Source organism: Lepus europaeus, chromosome 14 (genome assembly GCF_033115175.1).
Source record: "Lepus europaeus isolate LE1 chromosome 14, mLepTim1.pri, whole genome shotgun sequence".
Lineage (NCBI taxonomy): Eukaryota > Metazoa > Chordata > Mammalia > Lagomorpha > Leporidae > Lepus > Lepus europaeus.
The window spans coordinates 1,681,839-1,701,993 of record NC_084840.1 but is presented as its reverse complement, the minus strand read 5'-3'; the positions used below and the strand labels follow the sequence as shown (position 1 = coordinate 1,701,993).

The 20,155-nt window shown below is 58.1% G+C and overlaps 1 protein-coding gene across 2 annotated transcripts in view; it reads right to left on the bottom strand.

The window, feature by feature from the left end:
• The window catches only part of RGL1 (ral guanine nucleotide dissociation stimulator like 1), a 209,908-nt gene that overhangs the window by 116,121 nt on the left and 73,632 nt on the right, over nt 1-20,155 (bottom strand). For both annotated transcript variants that reach the window (XM_062211487.1, XM_062211488.1), the window contains one exon: nt 19,850-20,013. In XM_062211487.1, coding sequence (XP_062067471.1) covers nt 19,850-19,984 — 135 coding nt within the window. In that variant the 5' untranslated portion in view covers nt 19,985-20,013. The remainder of the gene's footprint in view (nt 1-19,849; nt 20,014-20,155) is intronic.

The window sequence follows — 20,155 nt, the reverse complement described above, 5'->3', positions numbered from 1 at the left end:
AGGAAGCAGCGAGCACCCCTCTGCAGAGCTCCCGCGAGCGTGCTCCGCAGCAGCTGGCCGTGCGGCCAAAGAGGGAAGCAAAGAGTCCCAGCAGGAAACGTCCCGCGAGCGTGGGGACGCACAGCCGCCGCGGAGGACAGGCTGGGGCACCGCGACGCCTTTGTCCTCCGGGGCCTGGGGCCTGGCGTCCAGCCTCGAAGTGCAGCTTCCTTCCTGCACCAGGGCTGGCGCAGGGAACAGAGAGTGGCAGGAGGCGAGGCAAGACAGACTCGGAGAGGCCCGTGCTGAAGGTGCCGCCTGCTGCACAACTCCATGACACACGCGGAGGCCCTGGGCTGCACATGCGTCCTAGCGAGTTGGCACGATGTGAACACGGTGTTCTGCCTAACGGGGCTCCAGGCCACGCGTCCCACTGCCCACACCCCACCCAGCATCCACTACTGGGGCAGAGGGGAAGCAGAGGCCCTCTGGATCCCTTCCAAACACCAGGGCCTCTTCAGAGAAGTGGCCACCCCTCAGGGCAGCAGCATGGGGCTGACAAGGCCAAGGTCAGGAGTCTGCTTGCCCTGAGGGCCAATCAGCTTGGATCTGTTTCCTGTCCACAGCCTGTAGCCCTCATCCCAAACAGCTGTTTCAAAGACGGAGGGAGGCCTCTGGTGACAAAGGAGGCTACAACCAAGTAAAATCGATGTGTCTGGGTGTGTCTGGCTCCTGAAGAACTGACAGGGCCGGCGCTGGGGGGCAGCAGGTACAGCCGCTGCCGACAGTGCAGACCGCCCACACAGACGCCAGTCCAAGTCCTGCCTGCTCCACTTCAGATTTCAACTCTCTGCTATGGCCTGGGAAAGCAGTGGAGGACGGCCAAGACCCTTGGGCCCCTGCGCCTGTGTGGGAGACCCAGAAGAAGCTCCTAGCTTCTATCAGCCCAGCTCCAGCCATCGTGGCCATTTGAGGAGCGAAACAGTAGATGGAAGACTTTCTCTCTGTCTCTCTCTCTCTCTCTGCCTCTCTGTAATTCTGACTTTCAAGAAGAAAAATAAAACTTAAAAAAAAAAGCAGACATAATGCATATCAGAAACATTAAAATTACATCACCTGGTATTTGCTTCCAAGTAATCAGGAATACCACAGAGAGTCTCAGGGATCCACATGGCCGCCAGGGCAGTCGCTGGCCTCAGAGTCAACCCACCTCTTCTGCACAAGAAAGCCCCACAACGACCACGAAGCCATTCTGCCACCAACACGGCTCCTCGAGGAAAATGACGTCACCCAGCACGTTCCAAAAGCTCTGCCCGCTCCAGTGCCCGAGAGGAACAACGAGTCCTGCCGAACCCCAGACCGACAGCCACGTGTTCCACAGGAGAACTAAGCCAATCAGCACGCCAGCGGCCACCAGAGCCGACGTGCTCCCCCACGAACAGGCAGCTCTTCACCTGCCTGCTTCTCTCGGCCTCCTTCGCCCACACGCCACGCTGGAGGCTCTGCAGTTCGACACTGACACCTGGTCACCCACCAGCGCTTTCTGCACATCGCAGCCTACGTCCTTGATTCCACAGTTCTAGCACAACCCCCAAACGCGACCAAGGCCTGACCACCAGGTGGCCTTCGAGGACCTGACATGGACACACTCCCCCAACCCAGAATTAGCTTCGGGACCACCTCAGACCCCGACCCGGATCACACGCTCACCTCCAAACCTGGCCGCTTCTGCTGCTCTGAGACCTCTGAGGCCACAGCGCTACAAGTACAAATCAGGTCTCTCACGCCTGATCCTGGATGATGGGCAGGTGTCTGTCCACGGGTGTCTGTCCATGGGTGTCTGTCCATGGGTGTCTGTCCACGGGGGGCAGGCCGCCTCCCCTCCCTCACAGGTGTCTGTCCACGGGGGCAGGCCGTCTCCCCTCCCTCCCAGGTGTCTGTCCACGGGGGGCAGGCCGTCTCCCCTCCCTCCCAGGTGTCTGTCCACAGGGGGGCAGGCCGTCTCCCCTCCCTCCCAGGTGTCTGTCCACGGGGGGCAGGCCGTCTCCCCTCCCTCCCAGGTGTCTGTCCACAGGGGGCAGGCCGTCTCCCCTCCCTCCCAGGTGTCTGTCCACGGGGAGCAGGCCGTCTCCCCTCCCTCACAGGTGTCTGTCCACGGGGGAGCAGGCCGCCTCCCCTCCCTCCCAAGTGTCTGTCCACGGGGGGCAGGCCGTCTCCCCTCCCTCCCAGGTGTCTGTCCACGGGGGGCAGGCCGTCTCCCCTCCCTCCCAGGTGTCTGTCCACGGGGGGCAGGCCGTCTCCCCTCCCTCCCAGGTGTCTGTCCACGGGGGAGCAGGTGTCTGTCCACGGGGGGCAGGCCATCTCCCCTCCCTCCCAGGTGTCTGTCCACGGGGGCAGGCCGTCTCCCCTCCCTCACAGGTGTCTGTCCACAGGGGGCAGGCCGTCTCCCCTCCCTCCCAGGTGTCTGTCCACAGGGGGCAGGCCGCCTCCCCTCCCTCCCAGGTGTCTGTCCACGGGGGGCAGGCCGTCTCCCCTCCCTCCCAGGTGTCTGTCCACAGGGGGGCAGGCCGTCTCCCCTCCCTCCCAGGTGTCTGTCCACGGGGAGCAGGCCGTCTCCCCTCCCTCCCAGGTGTCTGTCCACGGGGGGCAGGCCGTCTCCCCTCCCTCCCAGGTGTCTGTCCACAGGGGGCAGGCCGTCTCCCCTCCCTCCCAGGTGTCTGTCCACAGGGGGCAGGCCGCCTCCCCTCCCTCCCAGGTGTCTGTCCACGGGGAGCAGGCCGTCTCCCCTCCCTCCCAGGTGTCTGTCCACAGGGGGCAGGCCGCCTCCCCTCCCTCCCAGGTGTCTGTCCACGGGGAGCAGGCCGTCTCCCCTCCTCTGTCTTCCCAGCCACCTGGGAAGTGCTCCCGTAAAGACTGAGGTGAGAGTCACAGGAGGCCCGGGTTGGACAGGTCCCAGGTGCGGCTCTGCCAGGGAGAACAGGCCAGTGTCTTCCCGAACTGCTGCACCTGCACTGTCCTCTTGCCTGCACAGGAACTCTGAATCCAGTCCTCGGGGAAAGACACAGCTAGTGCCCTGAAAGTCCCGCCGAATTTGGTAAAGACCTGGGAAAGAAGTTAGCACTGGGCTCTGCGAGGCCGAGCACCACGTGTGCCTTCATCCAGACCCTGGCGTGGGCTGCAATGCTGACACCGTCCTCCAGTCCGAGCACAGAGGCTGGGGCGTGGTCAGGTCCCACGCCACGCCCATGTCATCCTGGACTTTCCATGCTTCCAACGTTCTTTCAGCCAAGTACCCCAGAGTTGCCCCGTGTGCTCCCAAAAGGACAGGACCGTACAGTACAAAGTGGGGTGCCCCCAGCCCTCAAAGACAAAAGTATGCGTATACATGGCATCATTTTCCCCAACAGCCCACAGCCTTCTCACTGAGCAGCCAGGGAGACCCCTCCTCTCTGAATGTCACCCTCTTCTCTGTCCTACAGCGCGGGACCCCTACCCCCTTTCTCTGCCAGGAACTCAACACAAGCTCCGGCAGCAGAGAGCAGGCGGCGCCCCTTACAACAGCGCCTGCTCAGATCTGCCTCTGAGAACACGGCCGCACACAGGCAGCTAGGAGTCAAGACCGGGCTGGACCTCTGAGAACAGGGCCGCACACAGGCAGCTAGGAGTCAAGACCGGGCTGGACACTGAGCCAAAAATAAATGGATCCTGCTTTGACCTGCTGATCACATTAAATAAGAGGGGAAAAGGACAACTCGAGGAAAAACGCCGCTCCGAGCTGCAGCCTGGAGACGTTCGTGGGCACACAGAGCACACTGGGAACACGGGTGCCCTCAAGCATCCACTTCCACGTGGAGCTCTGGCTGCCTCGGCGGGGCGGGGCTGCCATCAGGAAGAACTCAAGTGAGGATCAACAGGACACTCCCGAGGAAAGAGAGCGGCCAGGAACTGTGTCACAGTCTGCAGGGTGCCTGCCGAGACCCGTCCTGGGAGCAGCAGCTGGGAAGTGTGGCGCCCTCACTCTGGGCTCATCCACTTTCCTGTCAACTCCCTCCCCGAGGAAGCGCAGGAGATGGCCGGGCTCGCTCCGCCGGCACCAGGACACACGCGTGCTCCGTCTCCGCTCACACCCGCGTCCACCCTCTCCAAACCCAATTCACTCCAGCTCATAGGGTCAAGGGTAACCACCACTGGTTTTGTCAAAAGATTATACAACTCTCTGCTCCTGGTTAACCTCAAGATCAAGGACACAAGTGTGATCCGTGAGATACGCCAGCAGCAGTCAGGGCAGCACCCTCACGGACTCGTCACGACGAGGCTCCTTCCAGCCCGGCTCTGGAAGCCACTCCCAACCTCTTCTGTTGAGGGAGGCAGAACGGGCGCCCTGGGCTCAGGCCAGCTGCGGCCCAGCTGTGGAAGTCAGCAGGCTGAACGTGCAGGAGACCGAACTTCCACGCTACTTCATTCACTGGAGTGGTCTCCACTGCATTCCAGCACTGACAGATGGCGCCTTGGTCTCCTGGGCACAGAGCTGGGGCCGATGCCGGGGCACAGCGGGTGAGGCCACCGCCTGTGGTGCCCGCATCCCATAGGGCCGCCAGCTTAGGTCCCAGTTGCTCCACTTCCAATCGGGGCCCCTGCTGGTGCGCCTGGGAAAGCAGCAGAGGATGGCCTGGGTGCCCGGGCCCCTGCACCCACGTGGGAGACCTGGAGGAGGCTCCTGGCTCTGGACCAGCCCAGCTCAGCCACTGCGGCCACTTGGGGAATGAACTAGCGGATGGAGGATCCTCTCTGTCTCTTCCTCTCTGTGTGTAACTCTGCCTTTCAAATAATAAAATAAATAAATTTTTTAAAAAAATTAAACAAGAGTACGAAAGCAAGTGTGGCTCCTGCGGCAGTGCCTCGGGGGACCCAGCTCTGCTGGAGCACAAAGCTCACACGGCCTCTCGTGACCGGAAGCCCGCCCTGCTTCCACATCTCCTGTCCCCCCACCTCCTGCCTGCGACCCTCCACTCCGCCCGTTCTGGCCTCAGTGTACACTCCTCTCCCGTCCCATGTGGGGTGCTCCACCCCCTCCTCACTCTCCGTTTGGCAGGGCACCACCTACTCCTAAGCAGTGTTAGTCACACTCGGCTTTTCTTTTGCTCCCGATTCAGATAAAACAGCCTTCACGCTGCCCTCGTAAGCCCTCGATTCCACCCCATCACCTTCATCACACACGGGACGCCTTTCTTTTAACCCTACTCCCAGAAAGCAGGGGTGTGACAGCCACGTCCACCAGTCTTCCAGCCAACGTAACGCAGTGTCCCCAGCCCAGCGCACTGCTCTACTTCGCTGGGGCAGGAATTCACCCTTGGCAGATGTCGCCTCTAGAAATGACACCTGCGCTTTATTTAACCCTTTTGTTGCTACGCATCTAAGTTTTACAAGTATGAAAGACAGAAAAGCACAAACATACGTGACCGTGTCCACGGCACCACCGGCTGGACGCACAGACGCCAGCAGCTTACTTCCTAGCACTTCCGGTACACCAACGGGTTCCGTGGTCGCAGCAGGGTGTTGACGGGAACCATACTGGGGCCCCCGTGCCGGGGACTGTGCAGGGAGCCAGGACTCAGATTTGGGGGGTAACTCCTACCCAGGGCGACAGAGCCAGGAAATACCAGAACCGTGTTCAAAGCACCCCTCTTTAGATCCAAATCCATGGTGCTTCCCTCGTGCTGCCTGCATTCTTAGATTCTGTCCATGTTTGACAGGAACCTGAACTTTGTGAACCAGAGAATGGGCTTTCACATCTCTCAGTCAACCGTCCATTGCACAAACATCAATTAAATGCCTTACTCTGGCTGTGCGCGACTGCTAATGAACAAATGCAGAAATCAAGTTAACCAAGGCACAGCACTCTCGAGCATTCTGGGTAATTCCGCTGAAGAAGAAGAAACTGAGAGATGACAAAATGCCACGGAAGCTTCTGCAGCCAAAAGCAACTCAGAGGGAGGCCACGGCAGACGCAGCACACGGCACAGGTGACAAGTGACAGCCTTCCCAGTACACGGCCCCGGAAAGGTCCCCTGGTTCCACAATGACCGTCACTTTGTGTCTGCGGTGTGCAGAGACCTCACGAGGAGGTGAGATACTGAAAACGCGCTGCCCCTCGGGAATCCTGCAGTGTTCCCGAAACACAAGGCGCCACGGTTTGGCCGTATTCTCTCCGTGTCTTCTCGGCTCTCAGCCCGAGTTCTCAGGCGTGCCGGACGGGGCATCTGCCGGCGACGCTGCGATGCCTGCTTCCTCGCAGTCCTGCCTCCCTTCAGAAACAGGGCACACCATGTGCCCTGCCCTCCAGGGCCCACTTGCTCTCGGGTGGCCACACCTTCCCGGCAAGTCCTGCGTGACCAGGTGCCCCTGCCTCCTTTGCGGCCGGGCTGTCAGCAGTGTGAATACTCCTGGACTCCCACGTGGAGTCCTGGCTTTTTTTATTTATTTGAAAGTCAGAGTTACACAGAGAGAGAAGAAAAGGCAGGGGGGGAGGGGGGGGTGTCTTCCATCCACTGGTTCCCTCCCTAGTTGGCTACATCAGCCGGAGCTGTGCCAATCCAAAGCCAGGAGCCAGGGGCTTCTTTCCAGTCTCCCACACTGGTGCAGGGGCCCAAGGACTTAGGCCATCCTCCACTGCTTTCCCAGACCATAGCAGAGAGCTAGAGCGGAAGTGGAGCAGCCAGGATTTCAGCCATCACCCCTACAGGATGCCGGCGCTGCAGGAGACAGCTCTCCTCGCTACCCCACAGCACCGGCCCCTCCGTCTTTTGAGTCTCCTGGGATTCCCACCCCAGGGTTCCTGAGGCCAGGTGGTGACTGAAGCACCCACGTCGGGCTGGGGAGTCCGAACTGCGGCTGACTTAGTATTACTTATTCAGCTGGTCACATGGAGGTGAGCCCAGGACGCAGCCCGACCAGATGTCACAGGTACCAGGCTTCATGGGGCACACACTGGACGCGAGACACAGGGAGGGCAAGCAGGGGATCGCTGGTCACTCGTTTCTCCTATGAGACCCAAGAGGCCAGCCCCACAGCTTGCTCTGTGACACGGCCCTGCTGGGGTTTGTCCCCCAGATGAAAAGACTGCTCGACCCCCAGGCACAGCAGTGTGCAAGGGCACCGGGCGGGCGGCATTCCGGCTGACACGGGCCCCCTAAGCCACCGCTGCTGGCTCGTGCCTCCTCTCCATCTCTGTGTCGAAGGGGTCAGCCCTGGCCCTCGCCCGGCACACCGTGTGCTATAGCCGCAGGCGGACGGAAGGCAGCGAGGCCCCCTCGTAGCCGGGCCCTCACAGAGGCCGTGGGGTGAGTTCCTGTCTGCCTCACGTGGGAGGCCTCCTGCAGGGCGGCTCTACCTCCTGCCGCCAGCGTGCGGGGCACACAGAGCAAAGGCGTCTCAGGGAACGGGGTTGGGAGGGACGTGCTGAAAGCTTCTCCCGGGGACCAGGATTCCCACAAATCCAAGGTCCCAGGCCCAGCAGAAACTGCTCCTCCAGTTCGGGCCACCAGAGTTCACTGGGTTCCTCTCTGTGCAAACCTGCCAGGCTTTGCTGGCATCTGGAATGGGGAGGGCCGGGCTCCGTGCAGGCCTGGGCGCGACAGACGAGGCCAGGTAGCTGCAGCGTCCGGGAGACCGCCGGAGAAGCCGAGGGACAGGGACAGTGGCCAGTGCTCACACAGCCACCCCGAGAACCTGTGTCTCAGCCTGTGCCTTCCTGCTGGGGCCGAAGGTGAAGTGCACCTGGGAGGAACCCCAGCAGGGCTGGCCTCTTGGGTCTCATAGGCATTCAGAAACAAAAAGGACCCTAGGATTTGGGGCTTTCCAGAATTAGGGAAACCTTGAGTTCGGGCAGCCAGGGCCCAGAGCAGCCCCTGCAGGGTCTGTAACGCTCTGAGCCTGGGGGGCCTCAGCACGGTCTGTCCCGTCGCAGGCTATCAGGAGGCTGGGGGGGCTGCAGGCAGGGCCCCTGGAGGACCACTAGGCTGAGACAAGGGCCTGGGGGGCTGTATCAGGCGAGGGAGGGACAAGAGACACACGTGTGCTGCATCTCTCACCACCCTGGGATGCTGCCAGCAAGAAGGCTGCTGCCAGATGCGTGTGCACTTGACCTTGGACCAGCGCCATGGGTCACAACAAACCTCTTCTCTGTCTAACTCAGCAGTGTGAGGTGGGCCACGGCGGTCCTCCTCCTCGTGTGGATCCCTGGGGTAAAGGTCAAAGTGGACACACACGACAGACCACACAAGAGGCTCTGCTCTAAGTCACACACGCAACACAACTCATCCTCCTCCAGAGCCTCTGCATGTACCCGACACGCAGACGAGGGAACCCGCCGAGGTCACAGCCCGCGTGGCCCCAGGGTCCATGCTCAGACCATCTCCACCATCTCTAGGCAGCAAGTACTTGTCAAGAGCCTACTGTGTGCCAGACGCTGAGAAGGACCCCACATGGCGCACAGGGCAGAGGCCCTGCCCTGCTCTGAGACAGCACCATGTCAGTCAGCGCCAGCGGTGTGGCGAGCACACGTGACAGGCAGGTGCACACGGAGGGGTCACCACACGGGCCCAGGACGCTGCCCTGGAGACACGACCCTCTACCTCCTACCAGCGACGCCGACATTTCATCACAGCGAAGGCTCTGACGTCCTCGCCATCCGCGAGGGAACCTAGGACCGTGGCAATGAGGGCCCTGGGGTGGGAGGACAGACACTGCCCACCACGCACCCCATGACCACAGCAGGAGGTGCTGAGCACATGTTAGCACCTGACCTGCACCCCAGGGCCCACCCCAATGCTCGCGCCCACTCGCCTCGCCTGCTCTCTGCACAGCCTCCTGGGGTGGTGATAGAACTGGAGGGAGGCTGACTTCACTCAATCTCACTCTGCCACTTGGCGCTGAGTCTCGGGGCACGCGTCTTAACCGCAGCCTTCCGAATCCTCACTCCAGGGCCGACAGGAAGGTGCCAGGCACAGCTGGCCCCCAGCGTGTGCTCAGCAAGATGACGTGTCCCTCCCTCACAGACCCAGCGCCTCCCAGCCCTCTACGTGCTGGCGACTCCCCAGGCCGTCTTTGCCGTCCTGTTGCCTTGTAGGAAAACGTGCGGCATGGAAGAAAAGAAACTCAGAATGCGAGCAGTCTGCTCCGTCATCACCCCGGCCTTTAAATTCAGCAAGCAGCTGGCGCGCCCACTGCCACGCAAAGCCGCCTTCTCAGCCGTTCTCCCTCCTCCCGCCCCCGGGCAGGCAGGCGTGACTCCATTCGCAAGGCACGCACTGCGAGCACACGCCAGTTCCTCCTGCAGGCACACGAGGGGCCTCGGCCACGCCTCGCCCTCTCCACGCATCCGTGCTGCTGCCGCGGAGGGGGGGGTGGGGGGGGGCTCCCGGCGTGTCTGCGCCTGCTTCTCACAAGGGCACAAAGGCAGCAAGTCCCCTGCATGGCGGCTGACCCAGCGCAGACGTTCAGGATGACAAAGACAGCAGCACAGCTAAACGCCCTGCAGCAGGGAACCCAAGGAACCCTGGGCACCGCACCCGCACCCGCACCCGCCACGTGGCTGAGCTCACGCAGTCCTAAGGAAGAGGAAAGCAAAGGAGACGCAGCCCCTCACAAGCCCAGCCGAGCGCCGAGGAGGCCCCGTGGTGGAGTCATGCGGAGTCAGGACCCCACGGCGACGCCTGGACGCTCCCTAAGCTCACCCTTCCTCTCCCTCCAGACTGCTGACCGGCACCACACTCCAGCACTCCCCCGCGCAGCCCCTCTGCAGGAATTTCACCCGATTCCCCTTCCAAAACTCCACGTGCTGGGCTCACTTCTGCTTCTCCTTGACGAGTGAGCTCAAGAACTGGCTCACTAGGGGCCTTGTTTTTCCCACCAGCACCCCCAGTTGAGCAGTGCCAGCCCACGCCGGCCTCCACGTCCTCTGCCCTCACAGTGCACACCACCCCACAGGGGCTGCATCAGCTGCGCTCCCCAATCCTGCCTGTGGACACCAACATCACTTACTTTAAGTAGGTAGTTCAACGGGTATTAACACGTGCACCCATGTAACCACAACAATCAAAAATCAGAATGTTTGTATCACCAAGAAAACAGGCCAAATCCTCCCAATTCTCCTTGCCTCATATCAAGAATAAGTGATGGGGCCGGCGCTGTGGCATAGCAGGTAAAGCTACCACCTGCAGTGCCAGAATCCCATATGGGTGCCGGTTCAAGTCCCGGCTGCTCCACTTCCGATCTAGCTCTCTGCTATGGCCTGGGAAAGCAGCGGAAGATGGCCCAAGTCCTTGGGCCCCTGCACCTGCATGGGAGACCCGGAAGAAGCCCCTGGCTCCAGATCAGCCCAGCTCCAGCCATTGCAGCCATTTGGGGAGTGATCCAGTGCATGGAAGACCTCTCTCTTTCTCTTTCTCTCTCTGCCTCTCTAACTCTATCTTTCAAATAATAAATAAATAAATCTTTAAAAAAATAAATGATATGGAGATTTCACAAGATAATTGTTTCTTCATTCTTGACCCTTCTATAAAGGTTTCACTGCTTTTTATTATCTACAGATATTAATAATTTAAAAATTAAATATGTATATCTAAGAATATATTTAAAATGTTGCAACTAATCACTACACCGAAAGTGAAAACAATAATTTAACTCCAAATAAATCTCACAGCTTGTTTTACGTCTGTGTGAAACTTCAATAATTACAGAAGTCACTCTGAGCATTCCTGCATAAGTAGTTAACCGAATATGTTCAAAAGGAAATTCAGACCTCGCATCACAGCACCGCAGGGTCCGCCAGTGCCTGCAATGCCACCTCCCCCGTGGGCACCAGTTCATGTCCCAGCTGCCCCACTCCCCATCCAGCTCCTCTGCAGCCAGGGAAGCAGCAGGTGGCCCACGTGTTTGGGCTCTCACACCACATGGGAGACCTGGATGAAGCCCCTGGCTCTGGGCTTTTACCTGGCCCAGACCTGGGTCTTGCAGCCGTTTGGGGACTGAATCAACAGATAAAAGACCTCTCTCTCTCTCTCTCTCTCTCTCTCTCTCTCTCTGCCTTCTAAGTAAATCTCAAGAAAACAAAAAGTGTTGGGATGGCCATTGTGACATGAAGTGAGGCTGCTACCTGGGACACTCACATCCCACACCGAAGTGCCTGGGTCAAGTCCTGGCTCCTCCACTTCCGGTGCAGCTTCCTGCCAACGCACCTGGGAACCCTGCCACCCAAGTGTGAGACGTAGATGGAGTCCAGGCTCCTGGATTCAGCTGGCTGGCCCAGCCCAGCTGTTGTGGGTATTGGAGGAATAAACCACTGGGTGGAAGATCTCTCTCTCTCTCTCTCTCTCTCTCTCTCTCTCTCTCTCTCTCTTTTCTCCCTCCCTCCCTCTCACCCTAAAAAATAAGAGAAAAATGCTTGATAGGGCCAGCGCTGTGGCCAGGTGAAGCCGCCATCTGCAGTGCTGGCACACCAGGCCTACGAGAACACGGGTCGAGGGCACCAGTCCTCGGTGACAGGAGGTAAACCAAGAGTGCTGCGTGTCACTTCCGGCCCCCGAGTTTGGTGGAGCCGTAAGAAGAAAGCAGCTGAGGCGTGAACAACTCCAGCAGAACAGGGGTCTCACGAGACACCTGAGGTGCAGGAGCCCCTGGCTGGGGAAACGTCCACGGGCTTCTACCTTAGACCCCACAGGGCACAGCACACAAGGGCACCTCAGAGAGGCCACGGGAACCCGTGTGATCTCATTGTGTTTTCACAGAGTGTTTGAAGCATCCTCATACAAACTCCACAGCTCGTCCAGGGAACCCACAGGAAAGCCCACAGGGCCAGTGCTCTGGCAGAGCCGGTTAAGCCCCTGCCTGCGACACCGGCACCCCATATGAAGCACCAGTCCATGTCCCGGCTGCTCCACTTTCGATCCAGCTCCCTGCTAATGCACCTGGGAAAACAGCAGAGGATGGCCCGAGTGCCGGGGCCCCTGCACCACGTGGGAGACCCGGAGGAAGTGCCAGGCTCCTGGCTGCAGCTCTCTGGGGAATGAATCAGCAGACAGAAGCTCGCTCTCTCTCTCTCTCTGCCGCTCCTTCCCTCCTGCTCTGTAACTCACTCAAATACATAAGTAAATTAAAAAAAAAAAAAAAACTGGGCACACAAAGTGTCACCTGGTAGTAACACCCTTCCATGACCTGACGAGGGAAGCTGCTGCCTCAGAACGTGGCCTGAGCGTGGAGGGCAGTCCTTCCCCCTCAGGATCCTCAGTGACGAGCCCGCCCACCTGCCCACCCACAGGTCTGCAGCCTGTGCTCACAGAGGCTCTGGCCCTGCTCCCAGAAACAAATGCAAATTCTCTCTGGAGAAAATTCCTTTCATTCCAAGAAAAATAAATTCAGAGTCAAAAAGATGTACACACACACACACACACACAAAACCCACAAAGTACCATGCACAAGAGTCAACAGAAAGAACAGATTGTAGAACAAGATCCAGAGTTCGGAGAATTAATCACCAGACTCAAAACACAAAACCACAGTGAGGAATACTGTTGTAAATGCTCTGCTGGCCCTGGCTGGCCTCTGCCCAGGCCATCTTTCCAGGCCCCAGTGAATGTCTCTCGCTGGAACACAACAGGGCTTCCTACTGCTTTCTGTAAAATGGCCAGGTGCCCACAGCCAGCACCACTCACCTCCATGGGTGCCCACAGCCGGCACCACTCACCTCCACGGGTGCCTATGGCCAGCACCACTCACCTCCGCGGGCGCCCACGGCCGGCACCGCTCACCTCCACAGGTGCCTATGGCCAGCACCGCTCACCTTCACGGGTGCCCACGGCTGGCACCGCTCACCTCCGCGGGTGCCCACAGCCGGCACCGCTCACCTTCACGGGTGCCCACAGCCAGCACCGCTCACCTTCACGGGTGCCTATGGCCAGCACCGCTCACCTCCGCGGGTGCCCACGGCTGGCACCGCTCACCTCCGTGGGTGCCCACGGCTGGCACCGCTCACCTCCACGGGTGCCTATGGCCAGCACCACTCACCTCCGCGGGTGCCCATGGCCAGCATCGCTCATCTCTGTAGGCACCTACCGAGGGTCATCTGTGACACCACACAGGACACAGGAAACCAAAACAAACACGGTGACCCCCACTGCTCCCTGGGCTGTGAGTCATTTAGTGTTTGCCTCTGAACCAAGAGTCTCATGACTTCTTTCTTTAAAAATACTTTTCTTTTTTATTTGAGATGGGGAGGGAGAGAGGGAGGGTTATTTTCTATTCACAGGTTCACTCCCCAATCCCTGCTATGGCCAGGACTGAGCCAGGTCAAAGCTCGGAGCCCAGAGCTCACCCCAGGCCACCCACAGGGCGGCAGGGACCCAGCCCCTGAGCCAGCACTGCTGCCTCCCAGGGTGCACTGGGCAGGGAGCTGGAGTCAGGAGCAGAGCCAGGAGCCAAACCCAAATTCCACACGGCACACGGCCATCTTAGGCACTTCTTAAGTGGGACAGGAAACACCCACCCCTCACTATTTCGCTCAGCATCCACAAAAGCGTAGCAAACTATTCACAGAAGGGGTAGAAGGGGCAGGTGTTGTGGCTCAGGCGTTAAGTCCACACTTGGCTTGGGACACTTGCATTCCATACTGCAGTGCCTGGGTTCAAACCCTGTCTTTGCTCCCAAATCCAGCTCCCTGCTAGTGTGCACCCTGGGAGGCAGTGGGCGACGGCTCAACTACCTGGGTCCCTGCCTCCCACACAGGGGACCAAGATGGAGCTCCTGGCTCCTGGCTCAAGCCTGGCACAACACTGCTATTGCAGGCACTTGGGAAATGAACCAGTAGATAAAAGATAGCTTTCTCTCTCCCCTCCCCCTGCCTCGTGTGTCTGTCTCTGACTTTCTAATAAAATTGTTTTTAAAAAGAGGATGAAATTTCAGACCTTTCAACATTGTTGATAAACATGTCTTGTAAAATAAACATAGAAATCAAAGACTAAATAATATGATAAGATTTTAAAAAAACAGAACTTCTAGAAGTAAAAAATTGAAATTTAAAAAATCAAAGGTTGAGTTAAAGGACAAGTCACACACTGCTGAAGGGAACATTCTCGAAGCGGTAGATCGCAAACTAACGAGGACGCAGCACAGCAAACAGAGCCAGGCATTCCGGGCATCGCTGAGGCACACAGCATGGGACGCACTGGGCGGTGAGGACACGGGAGCGGCTTCCACCCCGGGCAAAGACCAACTCACGTGTCCGGAAACACTGTCCATTCCAAAGGCTTAAACAGACCTAAAAGAGAAGAACACACCTACAGGACAGCCAAGTAGAGACGAGCCAAGTGGCTGGAGGGAGGAGACGACAGCGTCTGCCGGCTCCCTTCTCCCAGAACGATGGAACACCCTCAGTGCACCGAGAAACACGGCCTGTAATTTTACACCAACCTTAACCAACCATCCCGTAGGTACACTCAAAATAAAGCAAGCATCCTAAGATGAGAGACGGCGGGCGGCTTTGTTACTGTTAAGACTCTCACGTGAAAAAGGCTAAAGCAGAATGAGAGCCAGACAAAGCTGAGGTGCAAACTGATGAGCAAAGACTGAAATTACACCTGACACCAGCAGGACTGAACCCGTCGAGAAACCTCACAACTCCAAGAGCTGCGAAGGCTGCATGAGGAGGGGTTTCATGTACTGCTAGTGGGAGCACAGACTGGGGGCACCACTGTGGAACACACAGGACACACGGACACCAGGAAGACACACAAACACATTCAGAGGAGCAGGCCCTTCATGGTCAAAAATGCCGAAGCCATCTCTGCTGTCCACCAGTGTGACCGCGAGTACGTAAACGCGGACAGAACCACACGACGGCACAGCACGCAATACTGACAGTGAATGAGCACTTCTGCAGGCATTCACACGGCTGAGTGCTGAACTCTTGGAAATAGCATGCTGAAGGAAATGAGGGGCCGGCGCCGTGGCTCACTAGGTTAATCCTCTGCCTGTGGCACCGGCATCCCATATGGGTACCAGGTTCTAGTCCCGGTTGCTCCTCTTCCAGTCCAGCTCTCTGCTGTGGCCCAGGAGGGCAGTGGAGGATGGCCCAAGTGCTTGGGCCCTTGCACCCATGTGGGAGACCAGGAGGAAGCACCTGGCTCCTGGCTTCGGATCGGTGCAGTGCGCCAGCCGTAGCAGCCATTTGTGGGGTGAACCAATGGAAGGGAGACCTCTCTCTCTGTCTCTCTCACTGTCTATAACTGCACCTGTCAAATAAATAAATAAATCTTTAAGAGAGAGAGAGAGACAGAGAAAGAAAGAAAGAAAGAAAGAAAGAAAGAAAGAAAGAAAGAAAGAAAGAAAGAAAAAAAGCGAGCCAAAGATACTATACACACACACAATGTATGTCTTAGGTGTATGTGTAATTATGAGTGTATAAACAATTTTGTTTGGATACACGCATATATGCAGAAAAAACTTTAGAAGCAAGAAAGTGGTTATTGGGGCCGGTGCTGTGGCATAGTGGGGAAAGCCGCCGCCTGCAGTGCCGGCATCCCATATGGGTACTGGTTCGGGTCCTGGCTGCTCCACTTCCGATCCAGCTCTATTCTATGGCCTGGGAAAGCAATGGAAGATGGTCCAGGTCCTTGGGCCCCTGCACCTGCATGGGAGACCCGGAAGAAGCTTCTGGCTTCAGAACGGCGCAACTCTGGCCATTGTGGCTATTGCAGAATGAACCAGCAGATGGAAGACAGACCGATATCTCTCTTTCTCTCTCCCTCTGCCTCCGCCTCTCTGTCACTCTGCCTTTCAAATAAATGAATTTTTAAAAAGTGGTTATTTTTGCACAGATAAAATCCAGTCTCCCCATCATAAACTTGCAAACACCAGGCAGAGAAGGAACACACGCAGCGCTCAGACCCGGCACACGAACAGCCAGCATCGTACTGAGTGCAGACGAGCAGAAGCTTCCTAGTGCCTGGCACACGGTGAGCATGTCCACTCTTACTCCATGTCGTCCTGGAAGTCCAATAGAGCAATCAGGTGAGAGGAAAGAAAGGGCATCCACATTGGAAAGAAATGTCGAACCACCGCTGCCTGCAGGTGACACGGTCTCACCCAAAACCATGACAACGCACAGACTCGGCAAGGCTAGAGGACACGAAGTCGACATAAAAGTCAGTGGCACTGTTAGACACCAGGAGCAAACCATCCGTAAAGAAGGAGGCAATCCCACTTACTATAGGACAAACAATACTTAGGAATAAGTATTCCACAAAGGTGAAGTCTGTGGAGCACTGAGGAGGGAAACTGAAGAGGACATGAACAAGTGGGAAGACAGCTCATGTCCACGGGCTCGACCAGTGTCACTACAACGTCCACATTACTCAAAGTGACACAGACTCACCTGTCTCCTGGGGCCGCTCAGTGTAGCCTCTGAAAGGTGCATCTCCTGGGAGCTGCGGTAGCCTAGGCTGGGGAGAGGCGGGAGGGGGAAAGGCTGACTGACAGCTCCAAGCTCCAGTCAGACAGGAGGAGGACAGCCTTGCTCCCCTGTATGGGGGAGGGCTACAGACACCAACAACGGCCTATACGTTTCTCTAAGGAAACCAGGAGAAGGACTTGGGAGGGGTCCACGCTTGAGGAGAAAGGTGGCTGCCCCATGGACATCATGCAGTGTATGCACGTACAGACGTCACGTGCTGTCTGGTAAACAGATCCCGTGTCCCCTACACACGAGGTTTAAAAAGCACAACTTAGTGGGCAGGGCCAGGACCAGCGTGAGGACAGGCTCAGCCCCAGGCACGAAGCACACTGGGCCTGTGGGAGGCACAGGTTCCAGCTGCTGCCTATGGTGTGTTTTTTGTTTGTTGGTTGGTTGGTTTTTTTTTTTTTTTGTTTTTTGTTTTTTAGTTATTTGAAAGTCATAGTTACACGGAGAGGCAGAGAGAGAGAGAGAGAGAGAGAGAGGTCTTCCATCCACTGGTTCACTCCCCAGATGGCTGTAATGGCCAGAGCTGTGCCGATCCGAAGCCAGGAGCCAGGAGCTTCTTCCGGGTCTCCCAAGCAGAGGCAGGGCCCCAAGCACTTGGGCCATCTTCTGCTGCTTTCCCAGGCCACAGCAGAGCTGGATCGGAAGTGGAGCAGCCGGGACCTGAACTGGCACCCATATGGGATGCTGGCGCTTCAGGCGGCGGCTTTACTGGCTACACCACAGCGCCAGCCCCAATGTTTGGTCTCTTTAAAAAACATCAATCTGCTGTGGAGCGCCCGGCCCGGCTGCATTCGCTTCTAAGCTCTTCCTGTTTCCCACTGCGTATCAGGGCTCTGGCCTAAATATGCGGAATGTCAGAAATCTGAAGTCCACGCCCCAGTGCAGTGAGGCTTGGTGTAACCACTTCTCAGGAAGATTCCTGTTCTCGTCACAGCGTAACTCGAGAGACACAGGGCAGTGAACGCGGCAGCGAGGCCGCTCTCCTCCGCCCTGCGTCCTGAGCTGAGACGAGCACGGGGCAGGTGCGGGACAACTCTCCCGCGTTCTCCATCCTTGCGGCCTCCCAGCATCCTCCAGGCAGGCCCACTCTGCCCTGCTCAGTGCCACTTCTGCCGCTTGCGATCACAAGGCCTCAGCCGACACTCGGGCCCCACGCTGTCCAACCGGGACGCACAGCATCCCATCCGCGTCCGCGCCTTTCTCTGGCTGCCTCTCCGTGCGGGCCCACGCGGAGAACCCACTCTGCACCTTCCAGCAGCCCTGCTCTTGGTCAGTTAGGGACTGCTGTCTTCTTTCTACACACCAGTGAAATAAACTAATTCCTGTGCACGCCCAGAAAGTCAGATCTGCTTCAAGATACCTGAGGGAAGATGTCCAGGCTTGCGGAACAAGGCCAGACCCCACACACTCCCTCAGACAGCGTCACCCAGGGCCGCCGCCTGGACGTCAGCTGCTGGTCTACGCCCGGGGCAGAGCCCTCCTCCTCCTCCTCCCGCGTTTCCACGCCTCGGAGGTTCCTCTCACACCCATGCTCCTGCACCTCTTCCCAAGACGCTTGTTCCCCGGGCACCAAAGCCCCCTGGAGAGGGCGTCTGTCACAGGGTTACGATGCCACTGGGGGGCTGGTGCTGTGGCTCAGGAGGCTGGGCCTCTGCCTGCAGCACCAGCTCCCACATCCCATACGGCGCCAGTTCAAGTCCTGGCTGCTCCACTTCTGATCCAGCTCTCTGCTGTGGCCTAGGAAAGCAGCAGAAGACGGCCCAAGTGCTTGGGCCCCTGCACCCACGTGGGAGACCCAGAAGGAGCTCCTGGCTTTAGATCAGCCCAGCTCCAGCCATTGGGGAGTGAACCAGTGGCTGGAAGACCCTCCCTCCCTGCCTGCCTCCCTCCCTCCTTCTCTGTAACTCAACTCTCAAATAAATAAATCTTTAAAAAAAAAAAAAAAACACCACTCGGGACACCCGTGCCCTGCTGCTGATGCTCACCCAGAGAAGACGGAGCCCTGGACCCCTGCTGCTGTGGGCACCCAGGGCGTGAACAGGCGGATGCGACCACTCCCCCTCCTTCTCGCTGTCTCTGCGGGAGGTTGTTTTACAGTGCCAGAAGGCAACTGGCTCCTAAACGTGGGACTTTAAAGAGCAAAAACCCACCTCTAGAGCCGATTCACAGCAGAGCAGAGAGATGGGGGGGGGGGGGCACGCCTGAAAGGCGCAGGTAACAGTTCCCTTCTCTCCCAGTGCCTCCACTCCCAGTGCCCCTGCACTCCCAGTGCCTCCACTCCCAGTGCCCCTGCACTCCCAGTGTCCACAGCAAGACGACTCCTCGGTATCCTGCCACTGCATGAGTTTACCCCAGACACAAAACTTCCAATTTCCACTAAGGAAGAAACATCTCTCTTCATACACACACGGTGCACACACACACATGCTGGGAACTTCGATGGTAACAGGCTTGAGAGAGAGCGCACACACACAGTGTGCACACACACACATGCTGGGAACTTCGATGGTAACAGGCTTGAGAGAGCACACACACGGTGCACACACGCACGCGTGCTGGGAACTTCGATGGTAACAGGCTTGAGAGAGAGCACACACACACACGGTGTGCACACACACACACGTGCTGGGAACTTCGATGGTAACAGGCTTGAGAGAGCACACACACGGTGTGCACACACACACACACATGCTGGGAACTTCGATGGTAACAGGCTTGAGAGAGCACACACACACACATGCTGGGAACTTCGATGGTAACAGGCTTGAGAGAGAGCACACACACACACGGTGTGCACACACACACGCGTGCTGGGAACTTCGATGGTAACAGGCTTGAGAGAGCACACACACGGTGTGCACACACACACATGCTGGGAACTTCGATGGTAACAGGCTTGACAGAGAGAGCACACACACACACGGTGTGCACACACACACGCATGCTGGGAACTTTGATGGTAACAGGCTTGAGAGAGAGCGCACACACACACGGTGTGCACACACACACATGCTGGGAACTTCGAAGGTAACAGGCTTGAGAGAGCACACACACACGGTGTGCACACACATGCGTGCTGGGAACTTCGATAGTAACAGGCTTGAGAGAGAGAAGTCACAGAGAGGCAGCCTTGGAAGGGAAGGCGAGACCCGAGCTCCCTCAGCAGGCCAGTGGAGACGCCTTGGGCGCCAGCACCGGCGCAGACACACGCTGCCGAGCCTCCAGCCTCCTGCACCACCAGCGTCTGCCCTGACCTGCCGTGCTCCCATCTAGCTGCGCTGGTGCTACAGTGAGAACAACAGTCCCGAGCACGCGCGGACCCGGCACCAGCGACTCCGTGGTGTGGAGCCGTCTTACCTCCTCCGCCTTTAAAGCATCCCACACTCGAGCCTGGTCTCCCATCAGCCAGCGTTCCGTGCCTTCCGCCCTGGGGGACAGTCTGAGTTTAGACACCACGTGGGTGGGCTCTCCCACAGGCATCCCATCCATCATGAAAGAGGCGGGCAGGGGGCATCGCGGACCTGTGTGGAAGAAGAGAGAGCGACCCAGGTTAAAACACACAGGGACACAAAAGGAGGCACGAAGGCAAGCGAGCACACTTGATTGTGGGTAACGAGACCGACCCCTGAAGACAGCATCGCAACGGGCATTGACTCCGAGGGC